Here is a 20,460-nt window from a genome sequence, read left to right on the forward strand (position 1 = left end):
TGCTCCTTACGGTTCTTCCCATTTACTTGACTTCACCGCCATGCCACATCCCCTCTGACCCAAGCCCAAACACCCAAGCGCCCACCCCCAACTAAACGACTGAGGTGAGGAACTGTTCCCCAACTCACAAGGGTCTTGACTGATTCCGAGGATTATTTCACCACAAAATGGAGGTAAATGAAATGTAGACACGGCATGGCAAACCCTTGACTTATAATGATGGCTCTAGACTCTTGCCTCACCTTCCCACAGTGGCCTGATCTTTCTCTTCCTACCCCATCTGACCACTTGATTTCCAGCCCGGAGACCCCAGCACAGCCTGGCTTATTCTCCCACCTGCTCCCCGGGGGCTCTGGGAAGGTTCTGGACTCTAGCATCTTTTGTTCTGCCAGGCACACGCCCAGTTTCCGTGACTCAAAAGGAAAGGGAATCTACCTTTTGGTGTGGTTTTGCTTCGGTACCTAAGATCCTAAGCAGCAGTGTCTCTTTCTAGTTTCCATAAATTTGGGACTCTTGGATAAAAGTAGCAAAGAAACCCATACCCTGGAACAGTGTCCTTGGTCCTATGCTCTACATGTGATCTGGAACACTCCATGACTCTTCGTCCACACTGGCGCATGTAGCTCTGGGGCAGAACACTTACCATCCAAGAGGCCCTGGGCACAGCATCCACACTGGAAAAAGAATGGCCAGAGCCCTGTGATTTCTACATTGTCGAGAAAGGCTCTAAGGTCTGGAGATGCTCACAGCCACATGGCCCGTTAGTGCCAGAAGTGAAATGCAGGCCATTTTGACCCATCCCCTGAGCTCTTTCCAGCCCCATCTGTTTTTCTAAGGGTCTCATGGCCTCTAGGACACCATCCTTACCAACAGCAATCAATGTGTGAGGGTTTTTGAAGAACCGGATGCATGAATGTATCACTTCCTGTTTCAGAACTCAGGCTGTTCTCTTGAAGAGTCCAGCAAGTCTTACTTCAGGTCTCAGTTGATATGCCAAACCAGGATGCTAAATATGTTCCTATCTCCCTAAATAGTCAAGTCTTTTTTACTTAGTCTAGTCACTTCCTGACTTTCTGGTGTTCTCTCACGACCTATTACTGAGGACTGAGTGGGTCTCTAATCTTATGAGATTAAAAAAAAAAAAAAAGACAATTATATAATCTCCAATACAGGTAAGATAATCCTTATTCCACTGCATCCATGACAATGCCTTTCGTATTGGTTGTCAAGGTAACCCTCTTTTTGCTGTTCCTCAGTCAAGCAGCACAAAGCATCAACTCGGAGTGTTGTTACTCAAAGTGCAGTGTCTTGTCCTGGCTCTGGCAGTGTCTGCTTTTTCTATCCTACGTCCAGGGTTTCATCATCCTCTTTCTCCCGCTATAGTTCTTTTTTGTAAGCTCTTCTGAGACCCTGATGCACTTTTAAATAGATCTATTGGCAATTTCTTCCCTGAGGATTTATTTGCTGACTTCCCTCATCACAAACCACAAGGCGTCAGCGTTTGCCACCCCACTGGAAACAACCCGGGATGAAGACAGCGGTGAGAACTGGACCCTCAAACTGGACATTGCCACATCTTCTCAGACCTATAAAATACACCCTTAGGATTTCCCTAGAAAACAGGGAATTGCTTAATAGAGTCCTCAGTCGTTTCAAGCCAGCCCTGTGTATTCTGAACGCTGGGAGCTGTAGGGCACCTACTGCCCGAGGAAGCCTAGGTGGAACCTGGGGGTCATGTGTGAGAACATTACAGAACTTAGGGTTCTGGATGTATTCCGGTGTGCCTCATTTTAAGATTGAGCAGTCCTGAGGACACCTGTGGGAAGGACTGCTGTTTCCTCTGAGCTCAACTCAGAGCCACATCTCCCAAGAGATAACGAGCTCTGTACTGAAGATTGCACATGTTTAATTACCCATTCGGTGTGGTTGGAAACTGCTGCTCTTAAAGCCAGGCATTATTTTGGCCCAATGCTGAATTAGCAAGGACAACTTAACTGATTTGAAACCATAACTGGATTTTCCTCAATACCTTTAATTTTGTTTTCATCACTATTTAATTACTATATTGGGGAGGGGACAGAGAACTTTGAAGGCTACAGAAACTATTCATATTGCATAATAAAAAATATAGTTAGAACCCTGGAATATTGCATCTGGGAGTCAGGCCTGGAAAAGCCGGGGAGAAGTCTTTTGCATCTGGAGCTTCTGCAGATGCAGCTTTGCTCTGTGGAATTACTTGTGATTCAGCCAGGCTCAGGTCTTCCCCCAGCCTGCCTGCTCCCTAGCCTCTGCTCTGAATCCCTCTTTGGTCTGAACTGGTTATTTAGATCTTCCCAGAGTGCTGTGAGCGAGAGCACAGATCAGAAGGCCTCTCCATTGGTCTTAGGGGCAGCTGGCTTTGTGCCATCATATCTTTGTTAATGTCTTGTGTTGGAAGCATAAGGAAATCTACTGGGAATTTCCCTGAGCCATCAAATAAGAGCTCAGACCCGTGCTATTGTGCAGCTAATTCCATAGTCGTCGTCTTCTTCTTCTTCTTCTTCTTCTTCTTCTTCTTCTTCTTCTTCTTCTTCTTCTTCTTCTTTTTTTTTTTGCTTTTGATTTTTTTTTGTGATATATATTTTTTATTTTACAATATCATTCAGTTCTACATATCAGCCATGGGTTCCCCTATTCTCCCCCCTCCCACGCCCTCCCCTTACCCCCAGCCCACCCTCCATTCCCACCTCCTCCAGGACAAGTCCTCCCCCGAGGACTGTGATCAACTTGGTAGACTCAGTCCAGGGAGGTCCAGTCCCTTCCTCCCAGACTAAGCCAAGCGTCCCTGCATAAGTTCCAGGTTTCAGACAGCCAACTCATGCAATGAGCACAGGACTTGGTCCCACTGCCTAGATGCCTCCCAAACTGATCAAGCCAATCGACTGTCTCACCTATTCAGAGGGCCTGATCCAGCTGGGAGCCCCTCAGCCTTTGGTTCATAGTTCATGTGTTTCCATTCATTTGGCTATTTTTTTTCAATAATTGAGTAAAACTGAAATTTATTATATGCCACAGTCGTCCTAGGGACCTCCATGCTATATATATATAGCCTCTATGGTTCTATGGGTTGTGGTCTGATTGTTCTTTATTTTATATCTAGAATCCACCAATGAGTGAGTACATACCATAACTATCTTTCTGGGTTTGGGTTACCTCACTTAGGATGATTTTTTCTAGTTCCATCCATTTGCCTTTCTGCTTCTTCTTAACTTGTTCTGGAGACACTGTTTATATTATCCTTCTCTAGTCTCAGCTCTCCTTTCCCTTAGAATCTAAGGCTTAGATGATTCTCTTTGTCTCTCTTTTCTCCACCCCAGCCTTTGACTTCTCACTTCTTCATTTCCTCTGGGTTTAAAAATGAGACACACAGCTGGGCGTGGTGGTGCATGTCTTTGATCCCAGCACTTGAGAGGCAGAAACAGGCAGATGTCTGTGAGTTTGAGGCCAACCTGGTCTACAAAGAGAGGTTCAAGACAGCCAGGCTGTTACACAGAGAAACCCTGTCTGGAAAAATCAAAATCAATCAATCATCAATCAATCAATCAGTCAATCAATGTCAATCAATCAGGTGCACAAGCTGGTAGAGGAAAGAGATTTGAAGTAGGAAAGAGGCTCTATAAAACACGAGGAAGCGGCTGACTAGCCTGTAGTCTGCAGAATACAGACAGCAGAGCATCCTTGCCCAGTGTGCCTTTTTGGAGCTGAAAGAAAAATACATGCAAGCTCCCTTCTGTCTCAACTCCCTGAACTAGCTGCCAATGTTAACCAAACCTTACCACTGACTCGAGTGGCATTCTTCTAGCCAGTAGCTAAGAATAGATTGTTTGGGTATCAGTGTTTTGGAATCGAAAACACTGAAAAGGATTCTTTAGGATTTCTATAGAGTGTGGCATACATGAAACTGTCCAAGGGTAGTTTTTAGCAGGTCATTCCTGTGATGTAGTCTTTATTGTTTGGTTAATTCACATTTGCATAAGGGGCCTTATCTATTGTCTGAGGATAGCTGCTTTGCTGAAAAGAAATATAAAATCTAAATACAGATCTGTGAGGGTGTTTTGGGTGATTGAAAATGGCGACTGCTGTGTTTATTCTTATGGGGTCCTCTGTGTAATTCTTCCTTTGTTCTGTCTCAAGCCTCTTCCCTGGCTCCTTGCGCTACCTTGTCCAGCAGCACTTGGATTTGCTTCATGCCCTGCAGGAGAGGGTCCTGAAATGGCCACGCCAAGGAGTCCTTGGAGATTTATTCCTGAAGTTGACAAACGATGAGGTAAGGTGTCTCCCCCGCTGTACTTAAATGGATTTGTGTCTCACTCATCTGCTTCTCCTAATGGAGAACCAAGAATTAGCACATTTCAGAGTTAGAAGCCCTGATACCAAGTCTAACCTGCCCATCCTACAGTTAATGGGGTAGGTTCCTGGAGATTCAAAGGCTTTGCTGAAATCACCCGGCTTGCAAGGTAGTTGGTTATCTGTGACTGGAACCCTGTTACATCTCCTACCTTCTGATTCATGACTTTGTAGTATACTATTGTGGCCTCTATTGACTATGCATATGTATGTGTATATGGATTTATACATGTGATTTTTTTTTTTTCTGGTTTTTCGAGACAGGGTTTCTCTGTGTAGCTTTGCGCCTTTCGTGGGACTCACTTGGTAGTCCAGGCTGGCCTCGAACTCACAGAGATCCACCTGGCTCTGCCTCCCGAGTGCTGGGATTAAAGGCGTGCGCCACCACCGCCCGGCTATACATGTGATTTTTATATACATGTGCATATATATCATATATACAAGTATATACATGCTTGATAATATATCATATATACTTATGTATATCATATAAACATGAGATAGAGTATATATATATTTTCATACTTTATAGATTTTTTAAATAAGATAGGTGGCTGTTTGTTTTAAATGTCTCTTGTTTCAATTCCTTAAAAAAAGTGCTGAATTTTGCCTGGCGGTGGTGGCGCACGCCTTTAATCCCAGCACTCGGGAGGCAGAGGCAGGCAGATCTCTGTGAGTTCGAGGCCAGCCTGGTCTCCAGAGCAAGTTCCAGGAAAGGCGCAAAGCTACACAGAGAAACCCTGTCTCGAAAAACAAAACAAACAAACAAAAAAAAAAGTGCTGAATTTTGAACTCTCCTTAATGTTATACCAAGAACATATTCAGACCAGAAGTTGAAAACCCAAATGTCCCCAGGACCAGACATATATGTTGAGTTAAAACAATGTGGATTGATGAGAATTTGATGGAGTAGACGGAAATTGTTTTGACACAAAGAATAGCTACTCAGATCTGTCCAATTATTATTTAAGAAAGACTAGGGTTATTAGATTGTTGTTTTAAAAGAAATAGGATTGAGAATTTCATGTAAAATGTTCTTATTTTTAAATAGTGTGTGAGGCAATTAAAGTTAGCCCGTGAATCAGTGTTTGCCTGCGTCTTTATCAACATTTCTTGACAGCAGAAAACAATACAAATTTGCACCTTATTTACTTATGTAGAAGACAGTAGAGGTAACGCCACGTCTCTAATATCACCTTTGCTTGCATTCAGCATGCTTTTTGGAGCTAGGAGTTATACATATGGGGAAATAACTTTGGAAGCTATGAACTATTTTCTTGAGGGGAAACTGTGTTGGTGAATATGCATTAGTTAAAATAGGCAATTAGCTGATAACATTAACTGCTGATCCAGATAATAAGAAGTGGGTTGGGTGAAGTTTTTCATATGGATTATAGATGAATACTGTGAAAAGCAAGTGTACATACAAAATATGTATTTTTCTCATTTAACAATTTAAGTGTACTTTAACCTACACAACGCTAACTACTTCACTACTCTCTCTTTTTTATTTTATTTTATTTTTTTTAGTTTTTCGAGACAGGGTTTCTCTGTGTAGCTTTGGAGTCTGTCCTGGAACTCACTTGGTAGTCCAGGCTGGCCTCAAACTCACAGAGATCTGCCTGGCTCTGCCTCCCGAGTGCTGGGATTAAAGGCGTGCGCCACCACCGCCCAGACTTCACTACTCTCTTGTTACCAAGGTAGAACTGTTGAATTTTGGCTCCCACATTGTAGTAATGTTTATCTTAATACCAAAACTATTTTTTTTATAGACACAGTCTCATGAATCGCTGGCTGTCCTTGAACTCGCTATGTAGTTGAGGATGACCCTGAACTCCTGGTTCTCTTGCCTCTTCTTTTCAAGTGCTAAGATTATACATGTATGCGTTCCATCACACACATCTAAACATCAAGGAAACAAAAGACTCTTTCAAAAGATTAACAAGGGGCTGGGGAGATGGTTCAGAGGTTCAGAGCAGTACTTGCTGCTCTTGCTGAGGATCGGGGTTGGTTATGATAATCTACACGGTCCCTCACAACCATCTGTAACCCCAATTCCAGGCTATTTGATATTTTTTGGCCTCTGAGGGCACCAGGCACTTACATGGGATACATATATACATGCAGACAAACACTCAACACACATAAAATAAATCTTTATAAAGAAGATGAAGAAAACCTCCAAAAGCAAATAAAGAACATAGTTGATAAATTATTAAAATGTTCTCTGAGCCGGGTGGTGGTGGTGGTGGTGGTGGTGGTGGTGGTGGTGGTGCTGCATGCCTTTAATCCCAGCACTCGGGAGGCAGAGCCAGGCAGAACTCTGTGAGTTGGAGGCCAGCCTGGCCTACAGAACAAGATCCAGGACAGGTGCCAAAACAACACAGAGAAACCCTGTCTTGAAAAATAAATAAATAAATAAATAAATAAATAAATAAATAAATAAATAAATAAATAAATAAAATATTCTCTGAATTCTACTCCCTTTTTATGTTCGTGCTGCTATAAAAATGTTGTCATTCCTGTTTTTGGGTTCTTACCATGCATTTTTGTGTTTGTTTTAAAGAATAATTTCTTGGATTATTATGTTGCCTACCTGAGGGATTTACCCGAATGCATCTCCTTGGTTCATGTTGTGGTTCTGAAGGAGGTAAGTTGACTCTAGGCACATGCTGTCCTTTGTTTACTCATCATCTCTATCACGTTGCCGATCCACTCCACAGTACAGTGTGTGCCCTGCGAGCTTGTTTTCCAGGCTGAGGAGTGCCTTGAACATGTGACGGATGCCCCTCTTCTGGGTGAAAGGAGTCTGATCAAGGATCAGAGCCATTGATCTGCTCTGTGCAATGCTTTAATAACCCATTGAATGACAGACAAAGCAAACAGGTAGTCCAGAGTTCTTCAGCACGCATGTGCGCTGCTTTCAGGCTCAGAAAATGTGAGTCTCAGTACTGGATTCCAACCATCCTTTGTCACGTGGCTCCATCACGCTCCTTTAAGCACGGCCACTTCAATGATATATTAGACTTTGATATGCATATCTACATGTACATTGTGGTTTTTTTTTTAAGTCAACAAGAAAATAGTGTATCGGCCCTAAAGCTGAGAGTAATTGCATCTCACAGGAGATGAGAATCCATGTCTTACTTTCTGATTCACCTCCCAACCAAAACATGCTAGCATTCAGCGAATGTCTGAACAAAGGAAGAGAAAGGAAGTTACAGATGGGAAGACCATTGTATTTTCTGCTTGTAGGCTTACTGACCAATATCTGAGCACTTTCCTGTCTCCACTCTTGAGAGGCTCTGGTGCACTCTTAGCATCTATTAGTAGGTGACTTGCTGGAAAACCTTCATGCATTCATTAATTCAAGTACAGCTTACTGAGTGCCTTTTGCTATCTAGCCCTGACCTTAGAAGGGTTGGGAAAGGAAGGGGCGGTTTGGAAACTTGGATCGATTTAAAAGAAGTATGTGTTATGTTCCCTGTAGGAGAAGAGTTGTCTCTTTGGGCATGACCGTGAACATGCAGCCTCTCCAGGGGGAGAGCAATGTTTCATGACAATCTGGAAAGAAAATGCTTTGGAAATAAGCATTTCCTGTCTGGAGGGAGGGATCTCTGGTGTTGTATTTGCAGTGCTGAAGAGTAACTTCAACCTTCTTTTTTTCATTCAGGGTGATGAGGAGATTAAATCCGACATCTATACCCTGTTCTTTCACATAGTGCAGCGCATCCCAGAATATCTGATACATCTCCAGGTGAGCCTGGCTGCAACAAGCCAACAGACTTTTACACTGAGCTATTGTTTTTGGCTTCCAAATTAGCAAAATGCTATAAAGGCTCAAGGACTCATTAGTATTTCTAAGAAGTAGTCACATGGCTTAGGTTGTTATGGTTACACCACACCTCACCATACTGTGGAATGAGCTAAAATCTGTTCTTGAATTTTTTGATTTATAATACCTGTCTTTGAAGTTCTATCTTTACGTATCAGCAATCTTCACTTCTGGGGGTCCAGGATCTTTTATAAACATTCTTCATAACATCTAAGTACCTTATTCAGTCCCCTCTTCTTTGGTTCTACAATCATCTAAATGTCACCTCTGACTTCTTAATTTCTGCTTAACATACCCACTAAACTCCTATTCTGATGGCTTCTACTTGACTTGGGTCATGGTTCTAGCATACATTGTTCATGCTTTATGTCACCAAAGAGCCATGAGGAGCCCATGAACGAATTCCTAATATAATTTTCCTATGGAGTCTGTAGCCCTGTAGAGGATGTGGAGTTGAGTTTAACAACCTTTATCTAGTAACAGCTCTTCCTCCTGATACCCATCTGCTCTGTTTTAAGGGTTGACTGATCTTAAATAGTTCAGTGACAACATCTTAGAAATGCTTGTAATTAACCCCAGCGAGAAGCAGCGGAGAATCAGTATTGAGCTTTTCACCCGGATATGGCTTTCTGTCCTAAAAACATTTTCTCACAGTAATTATCTTATGGATCCTTTCAACAGTTTCACCAAACAGGTATTATTACCATTTTTCATAAGGACATGGAGGACCAAAGAAGTCCCAGTACTGTGTTCACGATAACACACCTAGTAGGCAAAAACCTCGGCCTGAAGCTCAGGTCTTGCAAACACTAGGTAAAGAGGCCAGGGGCTGCTCTCTAGTTTGCATTGAAATCCTTCTTCTATCATTTATTAGATGTGTGACCTAAAGGAGATCACCAAATTCGGTATCTCAGTTGCCTTACTTATTATGTAGAGGGAATTACTGTTCCTATCTAACTGGGTTGTGGTAAACACTAAAGAAGATAATGAATATAAAATTACTTAGCTCCTGGCAATTGGAAGTATTCAACAAACAAATAATATAGTCATTGAATGTTAGCTTTCTCAATCCCAGTGTAGCACAGACGGTCTTTTGTTCCATGTTGTGCTACTATAACAAAATACTTGAGGTGGAGTATTTTTCAAAGGGAAGAGGTTTATTTTGGCCCACAGTTTTGGAGACCCAAAAGCATGGTGCTGGCATTGGTGTCTGGTGATCCCCCTCCTGGTAAACACAGTGGTAGCATAGGGAACAATGACAGGTCACACAGTGTGAAATAAGGGGGTGGTGCCCGGGCTGACTTTCCTGTAACTGTTTTTCCCCCATAAGAACCCACTCTTTAAAACCAGCATTAATCCCTTCATGAGCATGGTCAGCACCCGATCACATTTCACTAGGTCCCACCTCTTAAAGGTCCCACCACCTTTAGAAAAAATAATCATTACACTGTAGATTAAGCTTCCAGCACTTGAACCTTTGGGAAATAAACCATAGCCAAACCATAACGTCAGGCAATGTAATGGGAGGGGCCACCATCTACCCTTACCCATCCCATAAGCTCACCCGATGCCTATCATTCTCAGCATTTGGTCTGACTCCTTTAAGTACTACTTATAGATAGTAGTTGTTAGAATGTCTTTATTACTTCATATATCGAATTATTGGGTCTTGCCAACTTTTCAACTCACACAGAACAGAATGCCCTATATTCTTTTGATGTGATGGACAGAGCAGCAAGTTTGAGCTTGCAGCCGATTGGATAGATGGACCATGTGTTTGGGTTGTTTCTATTGATTTGGTTTGGACTCACGGCAGCTCAAAGTGAGGTGTGGAAGGGATGGAGCAACTTTCTCAGCCTAACTGTGCGCCACTGATTCCTTTTCCCTTCCATCCAGAATGTTCTGAAGTTCACAGAGCAGGAACACCCCGACTATTATCTACTGCTCGTGTGTGTTCAGCGCCTCCGCGTGTTCATCTCTCATTATACGCTGCTGTTTCAGTGCAATGAAGAGTTGCTTATTCAGAAACGAAAGAAGCTCAAAAAGTAAGGTTGTGACGGTGCCGCGCCTGACAAAGGTTTCCGAGAAGAGGGGACAGACCAGGCACTTGAGTGGCTGGAATGGAATGAAGTGAGGCAGAAGGAAAGAGCGTGTGTGCGTGTGTGTGTGTGTGTGTGTGTGTGTGTGTGTGTGTGTGTGTGTGTGTGTGTGTGTTAGGCTGGCCACGGGAGGGAGACACCTGTGGCCTGGTGGAAGTAACTAGAAGAAAAGCACCTTGGCTCTCTTGTTCCCTCCCATGTTGCCTCCCTTAATTTTCCAGGTTCAAAGTTGCAGTTTAAAGGTCTGAAAATGTTCATTGAACACCTGCTGTGTGTTAGGTACTGTTGTGCCCAGTGAATATACCGCAGTGAACAAAACAGCCACAAACCTGTCACGTGGGGCTTAGTCTTAGAGCCGGACAAGGAAGAATAGGTTAGGTGTTAATGAGCGGTGGGGATAAAAGTGTTGGGGTGTATGTGTCTGAGTAGATGTCACAGTTGGAATAGGCATCCTCTGGGCCTCAGGGAATAGAAGCCACCCATAGCGGAGCTTCTAGATTCCCTTAAACACCCCGTCCATCTGGGGAACATTATCATTTCTCTAGGGGTTTCCAGCTAGAAAGCCAGCATCTCCTGACCCAGTGTCCTCCCGACAGGTGTGTCTCAGTACCATCCTGCATCCCCAAGCTCTTTTCAGCCACCTGCCAGCTGTTATGTAAGCCACCTGGCTTATAGAGGGCTCCGGGGATAGAGAACCCGTCACAGACAGCTTCATCTGAGAGGCCAATCTATTTTTCGTCACATAATCTCTGTGTTCAGAGAGCCAGTCTCCTAGAATGTGCAACCTGAGCTTTATTATTTCCGTTCCCTTAGGTCGTCTATGGCAAAGCTGTACAAAGGGCTGGCTTCCCAGTGTGCCAATGCTGGCCAAGATGCTTCCCCCACTGGGGGCCCGGAGGCTGTCCGTGACAGTGGGATGCACTCAGAAGAAATGCTCCAACCCTACCCTCCTGCGCCTAGTTCCGCCCCTGCTGTCACGTGAGCATCTGTTGCTATATCAACAGCCGAGCAGCTGATCTGATGCTTGGATCCCAGAGAACGCTAAGAGGCAGAGTTAGAAAGTGCTAACGGGTGGAAAGTAGAAATTCACTTTGTGAGTTTCGTCAACTCTTGAAGCAGTGTACAGTAAACAGAGGAGGAAAGGTCTGCATCACACCCAGGCCAAACTATGGCTGTTATTACACTCTGTGTAGGGAAAATAAAAGTATCAATATTCCAAAATAAGAGTATTGGTGTAAGGTCAGTTTTCACTTTTTTTTTTTCAGATTTGTAAATGTGAGTCCTAAGTTTCATTGTAAGATTGATGTCTTGCAATCCCTTAAGATACCCAGTGTTGGAGGCTGGAGAGATAGCTCAGAGGTTAAGAGCACTGGCTGCTCTTCCAGAGCTCCTGAGTTCAATTCCCAGCAACCACATGGTGGCTCACAACTATCAACAATGAAATTTGGTGCCCTCTTCTGGTATGCAGGCATATATGCAGGCAGAACATTGTACACATAATAAATAATAAAATCTTAAAAAAAAAAAAAGATACTCAGGGTTAGTATCACATAAGCGTCCATATACATTTCTGGCAAAGAATTAAAGTATAAATAAATAGAATAATAAAAATTTTGGTCAGTGTACAGTAGTTCATTTATATCTGTCTGGTAAATAAGCAGAACAACAAACATCCTATTTGATGGGTGTGCTATACTTGCTAAACTGTAACCATTGCTGTGTGCTCCCAGACAACAAAACTCTCGAGACCCTGGGTAAATTCAGATAGCTTTTACATTGTATTAATGTTTTGTGGGTGTGCATTCGAGATCACAATCAAGATGCTTTACAGCCACGAAACTTTTAAAAAGTTTATTATAGAAATGCAAATTTTACACATTTGAGTTTATCCTCAACAACAACAACAACAACAAAAAACCCAAACCAAAACAACAAAGTATATAGTGCTTTTGCAGAGGTCCCAAATTTAGCCAGGCGGTGGTGGCGCACGCCTTTAATCAGGCCAGCCTGGGGTACAGAGTGAGTTCCAGGACAGCCAGGTCTACTCTTGATGATCCTGTTATCCTGTGTTATCCCCGTCCAGAGTTCAAGAGTTTATTTCGGAACATACTTTGTTCATGTGGGAAGATCTAGAGGCAGTACCGAGTTCACTTTCCAGTATTCTGTATGTGACGCTGCCACAGCAAAGGGAGAGAAATTGAAAAGGGATGTCTCGGGAGTTGCCTGGTGGCAGGGAGGCTCGGAGCTTCCACCCAGCCAGTGATAACGCCAGCCTTTGTCCGTCAGCCTTTGTCTGTGGGCCATGTGATGCCTAAGTGACTTTAGCTTGGAAGTCGAGACTGATGCCTTTCCTGGCCGCTGTTTCCACTCTTCCAGGCGGATCTAGGGATTCCTGAGAGATCTCCCTAGTTAGTTAGTGGAGCTTGGTAGGTCACCGACGGAGGCATTTGGGAAGGGAGGAGAGGAGCTGGCCTCGGGCTGCTTGGCTTGGAGCGAGCGCAGCACTGTTTGATCGTCTGTCTTGTGTTGTTTCCCCCTTTAAAGACATCTGATGCCCACGGCGAAGAAAGGCCAACAGCAGCAGAGCCTCATGGAGAGCATGCAGCCCGGGAAGCCGGGGGACTGGGAGATGGAGGGCAGAAAGCACGAGCGGCCCGAGAGCCTGCTGGCCCCGGCGCAGTTCTGCGCGGCCGAGCAGGACGTGAAGGCGCTCGCCGGGCCGTTGCAATCCATCCCGGAGATGGACTTCGAGCCGTCCCCGGCCGAGCCGCTGGGCAACGTGGAGCGCTCGCTGCGCGGGCCGCCCGAGCTCCTGCCGGACGCGCGCGGCTTCGTCCCCGCCGGCTACGAGGAGTTCGAGTACGGGGGCGAGATCTTCGCGCTGCCCGCGCCCTACGACGAGGAGCCCTTCCAGGCGCCGGCGCTCTTCGACAACTGCTCGCCCGCCTCGTCCGAGTCCAGCCTGGACATCTGCTTCCTGAGGCCCGTCAGCTTCGCCATGGAGGCCGAGCGGCCCGAGCACGCGCTGCAGCCGCTGCCCAAGAGCGCCACGTCGCCGGCCAGCAGCAGCAGCGCCTACAAGCTGGAGGCGGCGGCGGCCGCGGCCCAGGCGCAGGCGCAGGCGCAGGCGCACGGCAAGGCCAAGCCGCTGAGCCGCTCGCTCAAGGAGTTCCCGCGCACGCCGCCCGCCGAGGGCGTGGCCCCGCGCCTCTACAGCACGCGCAGCAGCAGCGGCGGCCGCGCGCCGCTCAAGGTCGAGCGCGCCGCCGCCGCCGCCGCCGCCCCCCACGGCCCCACCGCCTCCGCCGCCGCCGCTGCCTCCCGCGGGGCGCCGCGGACCTTCTTCCCCCAACAGAGGTCCCAAAGCGAAAAACAGACCTATTTGGAAGTAAGGAGGGTAAAGTAAAACCGAGCCGAAGCCCCGCCTCGGCGCCCTCCTCCCTCCCTCCCCCGGGGGGAGCCTAGAATTTCAGGGTCAGCCCCCACCCCCACCCCCATCCTCACCCCCCACCCCGGTTCCCTGGGCGGGGAGGGAGGAAGCGGAGGCAGAGCCCGTGCACGCCCGCGGTGACTTGACGGGGCTCCGGCCTGGGTGGCATTGGAAGGCGAGTGGCGGGGCGGGTAGCACACCCAGAGCAGGAAAGCAAGGAGAGAAAGAGGAGACACACCAGGAGGAAGGGAGAGACGCACACCTAGACAGTGAAAAAGAAAAAATGAGTGCACTGATTTCTTTAGGATGCACGGTCTGCTCGGTGCACCTCCTGGTCCAGATGTGCAAAATACGGAGCGTCGTGTGCTAGCCGCTCCCACTTGTCTTTCTTTGTATCTGGGGAGGACGCACGTTGCCCCGTCTCAGTGTCGGCTTCGAAGTTGGTTGCAAGGAGAATTCATTTTCGCTTGCTTTCTCTTAGCAAAGGCTGTATTGACTCCAATGCACCTTTAGCTTCGATGAATGTTGAGGCATGTTGATGGCTGCTGTCCTTGGTGTCTCCAAGCCTTGGAGTACGTAAAAGTGTGTTCCAACCCACAACCACGAAGAGGCAGGCGGTTCCCGGGCAGACACACAGGTTTTCAATGTGGCAGAAACCATTGATTAAGCTCATTAACATGATGGCACTCACCGGTGCCGCCACCTTTTACTCCTTATCAAGAGAGTGGGTCAAGTTGATGGTTACAGACTCATCTAATTTCCCAGCCAGCACAGTGCCTGCTGTGTACCAGCTCCGTGTGCTAATTACTGAAGCTTCAGAAATAAACAGTCCAGAATGCCCCACAGGCTTAGCACCTGGAATTACGATGAACTGGGGGCATATAGGAGGGAGATCTAAAACCTCTTGGGGTGATCATGTTAGAGAATGCATTCTAGGTACATTGAATATCTGAATTAATTTTAAAAGCTCCTTAGAAGCTACGAGGGAAGAGCCAGGTAATGAAGCTAAAAAAAAAAAAAAAAAAAAGACTCAGGCAAAGAACAACTGAGTATGCTTTTCCTTTGGCATGCTGGGAAAAATGGAAAGAAGGCCCCAGAAACAGGAGGGGAATGGATCATGGCAAGCCCTGGAGTTTGCTGCCCACCTGGGTTCCAGGAATCAAACTGCAGAGGAGAAGGATACCCAGTACTGTAGTCTAGCAAAACCGCTTACATTGTTCAGGAGTCTGAGATTTTTCTTCTGTCTCTGGTTTCTTGACTCTAAACCTTAAAAAAATTTCTTGGGTAAAATTTCTGAGACAAATCAATCTTAGGTAATATGGAGAGTTCATTAAAAGGGGAAATAATAGTACCAGATTAAACAGGGATGCAGACAGAACCTTACATCAAGCTTAGAAGACTTGTAGTCCATGCTTTAAGAATGCCTTTATGCCTGGCGGTGGTGGCACACGCCTTTAATCCCAGCACTCAGGAGGCAGAGCCAGGTGGACCTCTGAGTTTGAAGTCAACCTGGTCTACAGAGCAAGATCCAGGACAGGCACCAAAAGGACACAGAGGAACCCTGTCTCAAAACAAACAAACAAACAAACAAAAGAATGCTTTTATTTACATGTTCATAAAAATGTGATTTTTTTGCCCTAATTCATTTGTGAACACATAGCAATAACAATATGCCAGCATTCCCTAACATGTGAAGACCCAAATCAGGTCAAGAGACACCAAGGAAGAATCATGCAGAGTTCATGCGAGAAGGGGCTGTGTGTATGTGTGTAGATATACATGTTTCTGCATGTGTCTGTAACACATGCATGTTTGTGTACGTGTATTTATGTGTGTGTATCTGTATTTAAGGTAGGGAGAGGACTGGGTCATGAGCTGCACAGGAAGGATAACCCTGTGAAACTATATCCTTAAAGGGGTCCGTACTCAGCTGTTGGGGTGAGCAAAACCATTCGGCTTCAGTCTGCGGTACCCCACCTGTGGCCAGAAGACCTAGAGCTGGTTTTAGTGCCTTCACTGACAGGCAGGAAGAAAGACATTGTGCTTCAATGCGGAACGCACCTGACCGGGTAGTAGGAACTCTAGGTTCTAACCCAGGCTCCGCTACCAAGTAGTCGCCTGCTTTGGACAATTCACATGGCTCCCCTGTGCCTCCAGTTTTCTTATCTACGAAAATAAGATATTTAGGGAGCTGGAGAGATGGCTTAACAGTTAAGAGCACTGGCTGCTCTTCCAGAGGACCCAGGTTCAATTCCCAGGACCCTCACTCATGGCATCTCGCAACAGTCTGGAACTCCAGCTCCACGGGATCTGATATCTACGTCTTGTCTCCTCGGGCGTCAGGCATGCACATGGTGGCAGACATAGATGACAGAACACCAATATAGATAACAATAAGTTGATATAAAAAAAGAAGACATTGAGTGGACAGCAAGATGGCTCAGCAGGCAGAGCTGCTAACCTGAAGGCTTGACTTTGGCCCGGATCCTCCAAGATGGCAGGGGAGAACCAATTCCTCAGGAGTTGCCTCTGACTTCCACAAAGGCTCCCTGGCACCTGCGTGCCTGAATTCACACACAGGCAAAGAAAAGCCACTGAAGTTTTGGCTGGTGAGACTGTTCGTTAGGCAGAGGCAATTATCCCCATGCCTGATGACTTGCATTCCCCCCCCCACCCTTGGAACCTACGCGGTGGAAGGCCAGCTGATTCCTGCATCGTTCTCTGACCTCCACATGTGCCGTGGCATGTGGACCCACCTTTTATCCCAAATAATCAATGTGCTCATGATTTCTAAGAAGCAGGTTACCTCACAGCGTCATAAAGATCGGACCCGAGGAGGCAGTTTGAGAGAACGCTTTGTAAAGTATGAAATACTGTACCAACTGAAGACAATAGTAAGACCATGGTTCCACAGACAGATTTTCCTTGAACAATTTATGAACAATAATGAACGGAGAATTTGGTGTGGATCCCAGTTAAAGACTACTTTAATGGAGGTCCACATGACAGGCAAAACCAAGCTCCTTCCTTCTATGGTCTCCTAAATTCTAAGTCGGGATGTTCTGTCATTGAGTAGGTGTTTTGGCTAGCAGTATAGCCTTGCATCAGTCCCCACAGACACTTCCCAAAATGTGGTCTTGGAGGTAGTGGTGGATGCGATATAAAATATATACATATGTTTTTCAAGACAGGGTTTCCACCTGGCTCTGCCTCCCAACTGCTGGGATTAAATGCGTGAACCAACCACCACCCAGCCTAATTTTATATTTTATAAATTTTATCAATCCAGAAACTGGAGCCAGACCTACTGAGTCAGAAACTACTATTTAGGACTCACAGTTAGATGTTTGCCATAAACAGGAAGTGCATTGGGCAGAAGCTTGCCTGAAACTGGTTTTCATATCTAAGTATGTACAGCAATTATGTATACGCTAGAGATTCTGACTCAGAGACTCCAGGCTTAAGAATCTGTGTTTTTTAAGGAAAAATCAAGTGTAGATGGTCCTAGGGTGCCAGGAGCATGCTTTGAGAAACATTGCACTAAGCTGCCAGGATGCTGGTCTCTGTGTTTTAGTTATGAAGTTTCGAATCTTAGCAGCATCTCAGACTTTGCAGGTCGGCTGCTACAACCCCAAGTGAAGGTCTCAAAGTCAGATCTAGACGTTTCCTAGGCAAACCTCTTGCCCGTGCTTTGCTCCTCTGTGAGCGGGCAGCCAGCTGGTCAGCTGGACTTGCAGGGCGCCCTCGGTGTGCTTTCTGCTTTGACTTCTTAGAGTCACTCAAGTTGAGCAGCTGCTTCTAGCTTGCTTTGAACTCACCGTCACCCCACGGAAAATAGTCTGTTCATGTAGGGTGTAAGTTTGTGTGCATACCCAACACATACTTATATATGCGCTTACATATGTGTGCACCTGGCCTGGAGAGATGGCTCAGCAGTGAAGAGCATTGACTGCTCTTCCAGGGGACCTAGATTCAATCCCCAGCACCCACATCACAGCTCACAATTGCCTGTAACTCAGGTTCCAGTTGATGCAACTCCCTCACACAGACCTAACACAGATCAAACACCAAGTACACAGTTAAAAAAAAAAATCAGTATGTGTGCACATGGTAACACATCTTACATTTAAAAATAAGTGCATACAAGAAGTGTCTTTATTTTTAATTGTACTCTAAATATGCACTGAGTTACTTAAGTAGGATGAAAGCAAAGTTTAGACACACCAGTTAGACGTTTCTCAACAGGTCTGACCTCTTAAAAACTACTCTCCGCTAAAATACAGAATTAGGAACAGGACTTTAAAATTATGGTTACATTGTTGATAGCATCCTGTTGATCTCTGTGTCCCTCAAAAGTAAATTAAACAACAACAGTAGCAAAACCCTCTTAATATTAAGTTTTCTTAATTTGTAGAAGGAGAAGCATACCGAGAGATACCAGGGGTCGAGTATTGGATTATTCAGCAAGACACAAGTGATGCCAGTGCAGAGTTTACTTCCTTTATTTATGGTGGCTATAGAGATAGCTCAGTGGTTAAGAGAACCGGCTGCACTTCCAGAGGACCCAGGTTCAGTTCCCAGCACCCACATGGTGGCTCACAACTGTTTGTGATTCCAGTTCTGGAAGTTCCAATGCCCTCTTCTGGCCTCCCTAGGTGCCAGGCATACACACATGGTACACAGACATACACACAGGCAAAACATGCATACACATAGAAGAAAAATATATTCACTATTACTGTGTGTGCCATGGCAAGTATATCAAGGTCAGAAATGTCCTGGACAGGTTTTTTTGTCAGCTTGACAGAAACAGGAGTCATTTGGGACGAGAATCGCCAGCTGGGAAATGCCTTTATCAGATGGCTGGAGCCAGGTCCGTAGGGGCATTTTCATGGAATAGTGACAGAGGAGGGTCCAGTCCTCTGTGGCGGCGGTGGGGGGCGGGAGGGGTCCTGCACCCAGGCAGGTGTTCTGAATCAGCCTGAGCAAACCATGGAGAGTAAGCCAGTACGTAAGGTCTGTCCGTGGTTTGGGCTGCGGTTCTCGTCTCTAGGCCACTGCCCTCCTTGAGATGCTGCCCTGACTTCCCTCAGTGCTGGACTGTTATCTGCAGTGTGAGATGAAATAAACCCTTCCTTTCCAAAGCTGCTTTTGGATCATGGTTTTATTTATCCCAGCAATAGAAGGCAGAGGAGGACAGAGGGCATTTGAGGGGTCCACTTTCTCCTTCCACCTTTAGGCAGGTTCCAGGGATTGAACCCGGGTCCTCAGGCCTGTGTAGCAAGTGCTTCTGCATGCTGAGCTGTCCCATCAGCCATCCGGTCCGTGCCTTTTGTTGTTAGCCAGCTTCCTTTATTTACTTATCTTCATCGGTGTATTCTGCTGTGGACGGTTTGCCTTGATTTGTAGAGAGAATTACACTCGGACAGTGTTCCTCTTCCCACCTGCTCACTCCGTCACCCTAGGTGTGCTTTGGCTGGGACTGGAACCCACAGGTAGTCATGGGGGGGGGGGGTAGGAGAGGCAGGCGGCAGAGCTAACTGTCCCACAGCCAGGGTAGCTCCTTTTTGGAAAAGAGTAAAAACACATGCCTCTTTTGTGTTTTCAGGAGATGCACTTAGAGGATGCCACCCGATTCTGTCCAAAGGAAGAAAGAGAGAGTGAGCAGACTTCTTTCAGCGATCAAAACCCCAGGCAAGACCAGAAAGGGGGCTTCCGCAGCTCTTTCCGCAAGCTCTTTAAAAAGAAGTGAGTAGCCCTTAGATAAAACAGTGTTGTAACTCTCTGCCCTTTGGCAGAAGGTGGAGGTCTTTACAGTATTAATTACTAAGTAGCCCTGTCTCACACAACTGGTTCAAGTTCAGTGTTTGTACCCAGTTTCTGAACAGAAGCAAACTCAGCTTCCCTGCCACTTGTTAAAATCCCTCCTGCTCATTCCCAGAGCGGTGTCCTGAGAGGAGCGAGCAGAGGGTGCCCCCTGGCCAATGGGCTGACACAGAGGGATCCTCTATGGGAGCTGGGTGTTCAGTTAGACCTTCCACACGTGGAGAGTGACGAAGGCATGCCAGCATTTCCGCCCTCATGGGCCTTGGCATCCCGGCTCTGAGAAATCTGTGTTGGAATTTGTAAGGGTTTTCCCTGAGTGAATGGATTGGCCTCAGGTCCTAGTGAAAACTTTCAGTGTCCATATTGGATGGGAAACAAAAGATGGTTCCTTCCTTGGTCTTTCTAAGTCTTATTACTTCGTGAAGCATTACCTCCCAGACCTTTTGGCCAGTGCTGTGTTGCAGTTTGGGAGGGGGGGGGGGCAGGCTCCAGCATAGATGTAAGGAAGTGAGAGATGACCCTTCCCATTCAAGCAGCCCACGACTCAGCAGTCTAGCCCCTGCCTGCCGGGGTGGCTGCTGTTTCTACCTCCACAGGTCCTCAGGCCTGCCTTCCTCCCCCTGAGGGACAGCTCCCCATTATTTACTTCTTCTTTTTAGAGATCATTGTAAGTCATTTTCAATCTCGAGTCTCTATTTTAATTACTAGAAAAATTAAATGAAGATGTTATTGTTGCCCTTGGAGACTTACTGGGAAACCACTTTCTCTTGGAAGGTTGTTACTGGTCTTGATGATAGAGGAAGTGGGGAAAGCCTACAATTGGCTTCCTTTCCTTTCCTTTTTTTTTAATGATTTGTCTAATCCTCCAATGGGAGGGTGATGCT

At 46.1% G+C, this 20,460-nt stretch overlaps 1 protein-coding gene across 1 annotated transcript in view; it reads left to right on the forward strand.

Moving 5' to 3' along the window:
* Arhgef33 (Rho guanine nucleotide exchange factor 33) overlaps nt 1-20,460 on the forward strand; it is a 52,461-nt gene that overhangs the window by 25,789 nt on the left and 6,212 nt on the right. The window contains exons 9-15 of the mRNA XM_076558729.1: nt 4,174-4,306; nt 6,953-7,036; nt 8,060-8,143; nt 10,118-10,266; nt 11,134-11,298; nt 12,865-13,708; nt 19,359-19,498. Coding sequence (XP_076414844.1) covers nt 4,174-4,306; nt 6,953-7,036; nt 8,060-8,143; nt 10,118-10,266; nt 11,134-11,298; nt 12,865-13,708; nt 19,359-19,498 — 1,599 coding nt within the window. The remainder of the gene's footprint in view (nt 1-4,173; nt 4,307-6,952; nt 7,037-8,059; nt 8,144-10,117; nt 10,267-11,133; nt 11,299-12,864; nt 13,709-19,358; nt 19,499-20,460) is intronic.

The sequence above is a fragment of the Peromyscus maniculatus genome, chromosome 22 (genome assembly GCF_049852395.1).
Source record: "Peromyscus maniculatus bairdii isolate BWxNUB_F1_BW_parent chromosome 22, HU_Pman_BW_mat_3.1, whole genome shotgun sequence".
NCBI lineage: Eukaryota > Metazoa > Chordata > Mammalia > Rodentia > Cricetidae > Peromyscus > Peromyscus maniculatus.